Source organism: Psittacula echo (assembly GCF_963264785.1).
Source record: "Psittacula echo genome assembly, chromosome: 6".
NCBI lineage: Eukaryota > Metazoa > Chordata > Aves > Psittaciformes > Psittacidae > Psittacula > Psittacula echo.
Window position 1 is genome coordinate 15,301,127 of NC_137743.1, and position 11,321 is coordinate 15,312,447.

The 11,321-nt window shown below is 57.2% G+C and overlaps 1 protein-coding gene across 1 annotated transcript; it reads left to right on the forward strand.

The window, feature by feature from the left end:
- Positions 1-2,609: 2,609 nt before the first annotated feature.
- Positions 2,610-11,003, forward strand: LOC308222785 (solute carrier family 2, facilitated glucose transporter member 5-like; the record flags this gene model as incomplete). Its single annotated transcript, XM_080621138.1, has 15 exons — positions 2,610-2,741; positions 3,579-3,725; positions 3,838-4,142; positions 4,337-4,469; positions 4,560-4,658; positions 5,076-5,236; positions 5,315-5,439; positions 5,714-5,859; positions 5,939-6,071; positions 6,381-6,568; positions 6,694-6,804; positions 8,177-8,278; positions 8,840-8,915; positions 10,410-10,537; positions 10,770-11,003. The coding sequence occupies 15 exons, from the start codon at positions 2,610-2,612 to the stop codon at positions 11,001-11,003; spliced, it is 2,220 nt and encodes a 739-aa protein (XP_080477264.1).
- Positions 11,004-11,321: the final 318 nt, after the last annotated feature.

The following is an 11,321-nucleotide window of genomic DNA, read 5'->3' on the forward strand; positions in this document are numbered from 1 at the left end:
CTACCCAGTCCTACGAGAAACAGATTCTCCTTGTGGGTATTTTCAGCTGTTCCTTAGCTGGTCCTTCCCCTTCTTCTTGATGTTTAAAGATGAGGATCAGAGTATTTATTCCAGATTTCTAACAGTGGGACAGTGCTGTGCTGCAGGGTGTGGGCATAGGCTGGAAAACTTCTCCCAGGAATTCTGGCATCGCATCCAAAATCTCAGGTACTAAAGAGAGTCTTTGAGAAAGAAAGCAATCTCAATAGTAAATTTCCACTGGAAAAGAACGAACACCAGACAGCTTATCTTAAATAGATTCAGTGGTTAATTACCCTTTTTGTTTAAAAATGTGTGCCTTATTTCCACTTCAAATGAAGGAGGAAAGTAATGTTTGCCATAGCTTCAAATTAACAGCGTTTGATCAACCTACAGCTTTAAAATGAAATTACTCTTATTTATTTATTTTTATTCTCTCCTATACATGCTTTCAAGGGTGTATTAAGCTACTTTGGGGGAAGGGGAAATAGGCCAGTTTAGAGCTGTGGGGCTAGAATTAACGCAATTGTTACAAAAGATGTTTAGGATGAATTGAGCAGTTGGATAGCACTGTGTTAGTATGAAGAGAGATGGATAAGGAATATGGCCAGGAAAACCTGGGCTTGAAAAGGTTTCACTTGTACACGTAAATAGCTTTCCTGCAGCTGGAGAACGGAGTCAGATGGGCTTTGAGTGCAACAGGGCAGAGCCAGCAGTCTGAGCAGTGCTTTCACTAGGGACACTGCTGATTCCTTCTGGAGGCTACTGTGGTTTGCAGAAACTCATGCCCCTGGTTAACATCACGCAGCGGATGTGTCCAAAATCCCCTGTCCCATGCCCAACCCACCCTGCTGGCATTTACAGAGGCAGGTCAAGCAAGGTCTCTCCCCAAGGAGGCAGCAAGTAGGAGAGGCTACTGGAGCATCTCCCTTTCTGCAGTGTCAATTCCAAAAGGGCAGTGCCAGCAAACTGCTCTGACCTTTGGGGCTGTGGAGATGTCTGTGAGCGGCTCTGCCCGTGCTGCCGAGTTCCCAGCACAGGGATGGGGGTTAGTGGCTGCTAAACCATTAATCTTTTTGCCTGCATTTGAGCCACTTACTGCTTCCTTGCAGACTTTGTCCTAGTTTGGACAAGGCAGTGCTGCGCGAACATCAAGAGGTGGCACTGACAACCATGTTCCCCCCGAGGGATTTCCATCTCCCCTTGGAAAAGAGGACAGACTCTTCCAGTGGGTCTTACCCACTGCTGCGTTCCCCACTCCTTCCAGATGCCCTGGATTTATGAGCAGATATCCTCATGCTATTTTTTGTGTTTCATGTCATTGGTGTGGGATCTCATGTGTGGTCCTGGGGAGCTGTGCAAGGAGGCAGGAGGCACCAGGTTCTCTGCCACTGCAATGGTGCTGGCTCTGTCCTTCCCCTCCACACACACTTCCTGGGCAGGATGGTTCCATCCTCTGCTCACACCATGGGGAGCTGGGCTCTGCTGGGACCCTGCACAGCACCACACTATCAAGCTCGGGGCTCCCAACAGCATCCCCATCCTCCTGTCTTTGGCAAATGCAGTATTTATGCTGGAACTGACTCTTGCTGACCTGCCTCTCTTGGTCCTCCTGGGTTTGTTTGCATGCTCCAGGTGCTGTGTGTGCAATACCTTAAGGAGAGGAGGTGCATGAGCATCCGTCCCATGTTGTGGAACACTGGGACAGGTACAGTTCTGGGGACTGGGGCAGCAGCGAGGCAGGAGTGGGATGGGAGCTCCTGGGGGTGTCAGTGGGAGGGGATGAGGGTGGTTTGTGGGCTCACAGACGCTTTCCCAGCCACAGGGGTGTGATGTTTTAGCCAGGGAGCCCTTGCACCGAGGCAGGGGAAGAACAGAGACACATGTAAATCACAGAGATGAGCTCCCTCGGAGCACAGAGTAGCGGGTGTTTCTCGCCAGCACTTGTCTTGCCGTGTGTCACTGTCACCGGGTCAGGTCACAGGAGTGTCTCCAATTAACCCAGCTCCCTAGTGACCCTTAATTGGCACCCCAGGCTTTCCTCCTCCTCCTCCCCCTTCCTCCCCCAGCACGTGTTTCTCACTTGTTCATCTCCTGGTAAACCACTGCTCCCAGCATCCCAGCCGCTGCTGGCAACCAGTGGCACTAACCCAAATTTATTCTCTAAATCAAGGCAGTGGCCACCCTCCTGGCTTGGAGCAACATCCTGAGGATGTCCTTGCTTGATCCAAGCCCTGGTCTTTTGGATGGGTAAAGACTTCAATGCGGAAGGGCTGGGAATATCCAGGAGGGCCATTCCTCAGGATGGCAGGGGCCACTGCACTGGGCACATTTAACCCTCCAGGTGCTTGTCCAAGAAACAAGCCATGTACCTGGCTGACTGGAATGCGAGTATGGATGCAGCATAGCCTGGCTTATCATCCTGTTCTCGGTCTGATGCTTTGCCCTGTCCTAGCACAGGGCTTGGGGTGAGTCCTGGGGGTGTTTAGGGCTGCCCCCATAGCAAGGCAAGTACTTTGGGCATGGCTGGTACCCACAGGCTGCATGTCCTCCTCCTGCTGGGTCATCTCACCCAGGGGCATGTCTGATCAATGGATCTTCATCCTGCTGCTCTGGGAACGAAATGGGACCATTCACTGAAGGACTGTGACTCCCTGCAGGTCTCTTCCCACTGTGGCTCTGTCACCCAGGTCTCTGCAGTCACCCAGCACACGTGTACAAAGGTAAAGGTGGTGAGACATGAAGAAACTGAGCCTGAGTGAGGGAGGGGAGCTCTGGAGCAGGTGCCTGCCTGGGGAAAAGCTGAACACTGGCAGGCTGTAGGAATGGGAATGTGGCTGTGACCCTCCCATGGTGGGGCCAAGTCACAGCCTGTCCCTTTTAAGCCCTTGGAGCTGTTGCCAGCCCTGGCTTAGTGGGGTCCCCATCCTTTCAACTGGCTGTTCTGCAAATTAAGAGCTTGCTATTAGGCTGCTAATTAAAGGCACTTCATTAGCAGCAGGGGAGGCAGCTCCTGGCCACAGCAAAATTGGATTCCTCTTTGCTGCCATGAGCCAAGTTCTCTCATCTCTGGGGCTGGGGCCTGCCCCCTCTGTGTCCGGGGAAGGCAGCTGTCCTGAGCCATGGCTGGGTGGGTTACCAGCCCTCCTACCCGACTCGCAGGGGATGGATGGGGCACATCTGCCAGGGTGGGAGAGGGGCTAGGGGGGTGATTGGGGGGGTTGGGTGATGTGGGGCTACCCCTTCTCCCCCAGCCTCGGTGGGGATGCAGGGATGCTGCCCTGCTTATGGTCCCTGGGGCCATCCCGCTTTGTAGGGGGGACATGTGGGGCCTCTCGACGGTGCCAGAGCATCACATCGGAGGTTCCGCTCTTCCCCGGCTGTGCAGACCGGAGGTGCCGGCCTGCCCCTGCCCCCGGCACAGGGAGGGGTGAGGGAGAAGGACCTGGACTCCTCCTCCGGCCGTTCAGGCGGCTCCAATGAGCCCCGGGGCACCCAGGCTGCCTGCCCTGCCCGGCCCTGCCTTCCCTTCCCTTCCCTCTTCCCCCTCCTCCTCCCAGCTAAAAATGAGAGACTCGAGCGAGCCTGCCGGACCGGGGCTGCCTTCTCCCTCCCCTCCTCCTCCTCCTCCCTCCACCTGCTCCGGCTGTAGCCTCGTCCGAACGGTCGGGAAAGAGACCCCGCGGCCCGGCGGGGACATCACTGGGGTGAGCTCCCTGCGGGCTGGGGGGGCTGCCCCATCCCTGCTCCCCGTCTGCCCCCCACCCAACCCGGCCCCTGCTCTGACATTCCCCTCTCGGCCACTTTTCCCGGCTTGAGATTCCTGATGGGGTTAGCGGGGATTTGCTGAGCGTGAGCCGGGAGCTGCTGGGTGCTACGGATCCTGCTACTGTGCTGGGGGGAAGCTGCGAGGGGCCAGGCACTGGGAGCTGGGACGCGGGGCTGCTGCCGGGGGACGCGGGCTCACCCCGCACACGTTACTGCAGGGGAGACAGCGGGCGCAGCACCCCAGGGGTGCCCCTGCGGCTGGGGGGGGCCTGGATGCCTTTTGGTCCTGCTGTGAACCCTGGCCCCGTCCGGGACCCGAGGGCCCTCCTGCACCAGAGGATGTGGCAGAGGTGCTGGTGAGGGTCAGGGTGTAGGAGGTGGGTGCATTTGGGGAGGGATGGGATCTGCTGCAGGGAACTGGACCTTTCAGTGGGGCTGGGCATTCTTGGTTGGGGGTATGTGTGGGACAGCTCGCAGAACCGCCATTTGGGGGTCCTCATCTACAGAGGGACAAGGGTGTCTCTTCCCTCTGCCCGCTGCTCCCTCACAGCTCCAGGGTAAAGCCTTATTGCTCAGCCAGGAGATCAGCCACGGGGAAGCTGGATCTTCTGGGCTTGGTGCTGGGCAGTGGCATGGAGCAGTGCTCAGCACAGGGCTCCATCACGCTGGGGTCTTTGCTCTGGGTCAGGGACATCCCTACTAGAAAAGGGCAGTGACCCAACGCAGCTCATGCCACAAGTGACCTTCTGCTGATCCCTCTTCCTCTCTCCCAGCACCTCACCTTTCCCCTGCTGTCAGTCACCCTCCTGGTGTCGTTTGGCTCCTCCATGCTTTATGGCTACAACCTGGCCGTGGTGAACTCGCCTGCGGTGGTAAGGGACAGGAAGCCTCTCCGGAGCAGGGGAAGGGCTCTGTGTCCCTCCCGGAGAGGATAGGGGAACTGCTACCCAGCAATCCCACACCAAAGTGCTGGCATTTCCCTTGGGCTACCAGCGGGAGAGGTCTGGGGAAGGGAATGGCATGGTAGGGACACGGGAGCTCCCCACAACAGCCTTCCTCCAGCTCCAGCTTTGCCTATGCCATCTCCAAGTTGTCCTTAAACCCCTCTGGTGCTGAGGCTGGTTGAGCAACCAGATCAGCATACTCTAGCCAGCCTCAGTCACATCCTGCCCTGCATCTCCTGCAGTGCTGTTAAACCCATGACATTTTCTCTATGGGGGCTGTCATCCCTTGTCTTCCCCTTTCTCCCAACACATCTGGTGCCTGTTTTGTGTCTCTCTGCCCTTCAGCACATAAAGGCTTTCTACAACTCCACATGGTCCCAGAGGTACGGGCACGGGCTGGCCCCCGGCCCCCTGACCCTCCTCTACTCCCTGACCGTCTCCACCTTCTCCCTGGGCGGGCTGGTGGGCTCCCTGCTGGTGGGGGTGCTGGTGGAGCGCTACGGCAGGTAAGAGGGTGACATGGGACAGTGTGGTCGAGAGACGGGATGGGGCTGGGGGGCTGCCCTGCTGCTTGTGCCCACTAGGAACGGTGCACTGAGCCGCAGCTCTCTCCTCGTCCTGCTGGCCGGCGGCTTCATGGGCTTCAGCCGGGATCTGGGGTCTCCTGAGATGGTGATCATCGGCCGCTGCATCACAGGGATCCACTCAGGTAGGTGCTGCCTGGGCTGTGGGACTGTGCACAGCCCCTTCCTCATGGCTTTGTGCCCTACAAGCCATTCCTAGGCAGCTGCAGAAGACTTCCTATTCCCCATGGCCACAGGCTCTGCTGTGGAGGTCTCCATGGGCCAGACAAAGCCACCTCCCTGGCGGAGGGGAGGTGTGGATGATGCTGGGCATGGGAGGAGATGCACCAAGAGCCTGGCTAGGCACTGACACCCTCCTCCCCAGTGCCTCTTCCACCTCAGTCCCTCCTGTCCCTCCAGGTATCTGTCTCAGTGTGGTGCCCCTCTACCTGGGAGAAATCGCCCCCAAGAACCTGCGGGGTTTCCTGGGGCTCGTGCCCAGCATCTTCATCTGCCTGGGGGTTTTTTCTGCTCAGGTCCTGGGCCTCCCGGAGCTGCTGGGTGAGGTGAGCACAGTGCCCCAACCATGTGTGCTGCACCCTGCTCTGCCCCCCTCATGACACATCCCCTTTCGACTCCTTTCAGGACAGGTTCTGGCCCCTTTTCCTGTCAGTGGTGGTCATTCCTGCCTCCCTCCAGCTCCTGCTGCTGCACTGCTTCCCTGAGAGCCCACGGTACCTGCTGATAGAGAGGGATGATATCTGCGGGACCACCAGGGGTGAGCAGATGTCCTGGGGGAGACCAGTGCTGGTCCAAGGTCTCCAAGACCACTCTGCATCCTCATAGCATCCTTCTACATCCAGACTGGAGAGCTCACCATAAGGTTCAGCCTTTCTGTCCCACCCAGTTGCACCACAGCATTTCCATGGTACCATCACCGTGTGTGAGGCATCTCCTCAGTTCCTATGGATGCCCAGACCCATGGGTCAGGGAGGTCCTGTGGGGAGGTTGAGCCAAGGCAGATCCAAGACCTTTCCATGTGCCGTAACCATGAGCACCACGGCTATGACCCCTGCTCTCCCCACAGCGCTGTGCCGGTTCCTGGGGACACCAGATGTGCAGGATGTGATCGAGGAGATGAAGGCGGAGCAGCAGTCGCTCTCCTCTGTGGAGACGGTCTCTGTGTGGCAGCTGCTGTGGGACCGCTCTGTGCACTGGCAAACGCTGTCGGTGGTGGTGGTGAACGCCGGCATGCAGCTCTCTGGGATAGATGCTGTAAGACCTGCAGAGTCCTCACCCCGGGACCTGGCTCTGCAGGGCTTGAGCTGAGACCTGGCAGCTCATTTCAAGCATCCCATGGCTCCGTCCCCCCAGCTCACACCAAGTCCCTTCCTCGGCAGATCTGGTTTTACACCAACACCATCTTCGAGAACGCCGGAATCCCTGTATCCCAGATCCCCTACGTCACCATGGGCACTGGCACCATTGAAGTTGTTGCTGGGCTGATTGGGGTGAGTGATGGACGGACAGATCGACAAGCCCCTCAGTGTCAGAGCCTTGTTGCCAGCTCCCAGCACCATCAAATGGGGGGTGGTGTGGATGGACCCCAAATGCCAATTGTGCCACAGCACAGCCCCTTTGCTGGGGGCCAAAGGGTTTGGCAGGAAAATGAGGTGGAAAGATGGAATGAGAGGGGCTAAGTTTATGGGATCTCATCCAGAACAAATGGGAGAATTTTGAGGTAAGTGGGTAGCAGGGAGCTTGGGGGGGAGACACCAGGCAAGGAGCAGGTTGGAGGTGATGGAGGGGGTTAAGTGGTTCCTTCTGGCTCCTGATTTCATTGTCACTCTGTTAGCAGAGCCACATGTCCCCATCTGCCCCTCCCAGACAAGCACTGGCCTGGCCCCAGGCTATCAGCCATGGCCCCCCTTAGCCAGGCCTTATTTAGCTGGAGAGTTAGCACTGGGCCAGGCTGATTTATGGCCCTTGTCCCATCTGCAAGTGTCACCCGGGGCCAGCCCGAGCCACCCGGCACTAAATCCACTCCCTGACAATTACAGAGATGGATGGCGGGTGCCTGCTCCCAGAAAACGGGGGCTGAGAGGGGCTGCTCCCCTCTCCCTAGAGCTCAACCCACAGCAGAGTGGGGCTCCCAGGTCACCCCCCTGCCCCTCCAAGGGTGCCCTCTTCTCCCCTGCCCTGGCTGTGGAGCTGCCCCAGCTCCCAGCAGCCGCCCGGCACGCAGCCAGATCGCTCAGGAGTAGCCCCGCAAATGGCCCCCGACGGACGTGCCGAGATTGGGTATAAAATTAGAGGCATTTGTTCTGCTGTCAATACCCCGCCTGCTCCAGCCGTGCTGCTGCCCGCACCCTGCTCCTCTGCCCCGCACACACCCTCTGCCCACACCAGCACCTCCGCTCTGCACCGGTGTAAATGTGACCATGGGGACACCCCAGCCAGCCCTGACTCTGCACCCTAATGGGGCTCTGCAGGACTCTGTTGCTGCCCAGTGCATGCTCACCTGGGGACCTCAGAATCATAGAATCATAGAATGGTTTGGGTTGGAAAGGACTTTAAGGTCATCCAGTTCCAGCCCCCCTCCCATGGGTATGAACACCTTCCACTAGATCAAGTTGCTCAAGACCCTGTTCAACCTGGCCTTGAACACTGCCAGGGATGGGGCATTCACAACTTCCTTCAGCAGCCTGTAAAGAGTCCTGGCTTTTCTCATGCCCTGGCCCCAGCCCTGTGCCCTGAGCTCAGGGTACCCCAACCCCTAGATACCACTGAGAGCATCCTCACACCTTCAGCTGGATCTGGGAGTGCCCCTGTCCTGGTGGGGGGCTCCCCACCACCCCATCAATCTCTGCTCTCCCTCGGCAGTGTTTGACCATCGAGAAGCTGGGCCGGCGGCCCCTCCTCATCACCGGCTTCTGTGCCATGGGCATCTGCTTGGCTGGCATCACCATCTCCCTGCTGCTGCAGGTAGGGTCTGCAGCCACCCCTCCCGAGGGCAAGCTTGGGCTGGAGCCTTGGTGTGTTAATGAGGGCTGGGTGATGAAGGGACGGATATTACCCCAGGGGAGGCAATGTGCATGGAAATGAGGGCTGCACTGGTTCTTCCAAGCAGTGTTTTCCCTTCAAAGTTAAAGAAAAGTTGGAGAAAAGAACAACAAAGAAGAAACCCCAAATCCACATGGGGAAAACCCTGCCATTTGTGGTAGCTTTTCTGCAGAAATAGTTGTACCCAGGAAGGTGCCAGGGGAGGTGGAGAGTTCTGCAGGGCCCTTCTTCTGCTGCCTGCTCCTGAGGGATGCTCCCACAACACTGGGGACACCTCAGCATCACTGAGCTGTGCTGAGGCTGACCCTCACCAGCTTTGCCCCAAACCACCCATTGCTTGCCTGCATCTCCCCATGGGTGCATGGCCACCATCTCCAAGGGCCACCACCAAGCTGAGGCAGTGAAGCTTCACCCTGGGGACCCCAGGCATGAAGCTCAGGGCCACCACACCAGTAGCACCCCCAGCCCCGTGTCTCCTCGCAGACCACCCTGCCCTGGATGTGCTATGCTGGCGTTGTCTGTGTGATTGGCACCATCGCAGGCTTCTGCATAGGACCAGGTAGGTCTGAGGCCAGTGGGAATGGGGGGTGGGCAGTGGAAATGGGGGGTCCCAGGGAAGCAGGGAGCAGCGGGGTTTGCAGGCAGGCAGAAGGACCAGCTCCTTCGCTCCTTCCCTGCAGCCAGGCCCTGGTTTATCACACTGCACCCTACAAGCAAGACCCCGCCACAAGCCCCTCCAGCTCCATACATGTCTGGGGCACACTCCACCTCCTCCTCTTCATCCCCGCTCCTGGGCCAAACAGGGAGAAAACCCTGGCAGCCTTTCCCAGGCCCTCTGGAGTTGTCACTCACTCCCATCACAGTGTGGCTATCACAGGAAGCACTGTCCTGCCCCTAACCGAGCCCAGGCTCGAACAGCGAGGAGTGAAACCTGGACTGGTTTACCCAGTTGATGTATTAGCAGAGCTGTTAACAGATCTATAATTCATCCTCAGCCCAGACTTTATTCACTGTAATTACATCTTTAATTAGGATTTTAATGGCTCATTGTTCACAAACAATGATGAATAGGAGTTTTAAAACCAAAAAAATATATATCTCTATCCTGGGTGAGCTGTGAGTAAGAGTCCGTGAGGGGCTCTGCTCCTCCCTCACTTCCTAGCACTTGGTTTTGGTTCCTCTTTTCCCTTGGAGCATTTTTTCTAAAGAGGTCCCAGTCAGTCCTGTCCTGGACAGCAGGACCTCAAGCGTGTCACTACATCAAATACAGCTCCCTGCCAGGTCCCCATGTGCCCTGGGATGTGTGCTGGACCTTGGATCCTGCCCTCCAGCAAAGGGACAGCCTGGGATCCAAGGCTGCCAGCTCAGTGATGGATTGAGTCCTACTGAGAAGTAGCCACAACCTGTGTCCAGTTTTAGCAGCCAAGTTGCCTTGGGAAGTCATTTTCAGTCATTCCGGTTTTTTAAATTGAACATGGGAAAAGCATGCTGGAAAATGGAGTTTCTGTGTCCTGCAGGGAATCCTGATGCTCGGAAATGTGGTTGCTTCTTTCCTGCCTAAATCAGCCTCAGCATCAATAGAAGCTGATCAATAGAAGTAAATTTTCTGAACCATTTTGAGCAAGGGAGGATGGAAAGGGCATTATGGAGGGTACCAGGAACATGTTTCTCTACGCCTGTGATCTACGTGAGATTTGATATATCAGCATTTAGGCAGATTACTGCAAAATGTGTATCCAGATGGTCCTCAGTTTTGACTTGGTCTGAAATTTTCCAGTCAAGTAACCTGTGATATTGACCTCGACACTCAGCAAGGTGCAACTGTGGCATGCCGTGGGGGACATCACCACCCACCGAGACTGATCCCAAAGGGGGACCCTGGTCCTCTGCTCCCCAGCTCCTCCAGCCCTCCCACCATCACCACTTTGACCCATGGGTCTTCCTGGGCTCCAGCCCTTTGACCAAAGGACTGAGATGGGCAGGGCCTGCCAACCCCAGGGTTGCCAGAGGGACCCTGTCCCCCATATCCTCAGTATGTCCCTTCCCTCCGCAGCCGGCGTCCCCTTCCTGATGACAGCAGAGCTCTTCACGCAGTCCCACCGCCCGGCTGCCTACATTGTTGGGGGGTCCCTCAACTGGCTCTGCAACTTCACCATTGGCTTCATCTTCCCCTTCTTGCAGGTACTGGTCTGGAGGGGCCATAGGTGGAGGCGGGGATGGACACAGCCCTGCTGCTCCCCCAGGACAGAGTGCCAAGCCAGGCTTAACCCAGGGGATGCCCATGCTCTTGGCTCAGCTCAGCGCTGGACAACCAGCCCAGGGAGGGGTGATGGGAGGGGACACTGCCTCCTGCCATGCCCAACTTGGGGGTGCCTGGCTCCCTGCCCCATCCCTGCTCTCTTGTTGTTCCCAGATGTCAGCTGGTGCCTTTTGCTTCTTGGTTTTCTGTGGTGTCTGCCTGCTGGTGGCCCTGTACATCTACCTCGTGATCCCCGAGACCAAGAACAAAACCTTCATGGAGATCAGCCATATCTTTGCCACCCGCCGCTCCTTCCTCTCCATCCCAGCCCACTTTCGGATGAAGAAACTCGGCTACGGGGCCTTGGAGAGCAGCTCCCTGGAGGACAAAGACTCCAACCTCCTCTGATGTGGGTGGGCTGGGAAGGGGACAGGGATGGTGGAGGAGGATTGGGGCCGAGGAGGGAAGTGGAGGCCAATTTGCTTGAACTTGATCAGCTCTGGTTCTCCCAGAGCATCTCACCATGGTGCAGCCTGGAGCCATGGTTGCACCAACCATTGTCCACCACCCCTGTGTTGGAAGAGATGTCCTCCTGGAGTAAGGGGTTCACATCACTCCTGTGGACTTGCCAAGAGCTGCCCTGTGTGAGCAGTTTAATAAACAGCATTGCACCCAGAGCCATCATTTGGCAAGCCCAGGCTGGGACAGCAGCAAGCTGGAGTGTGC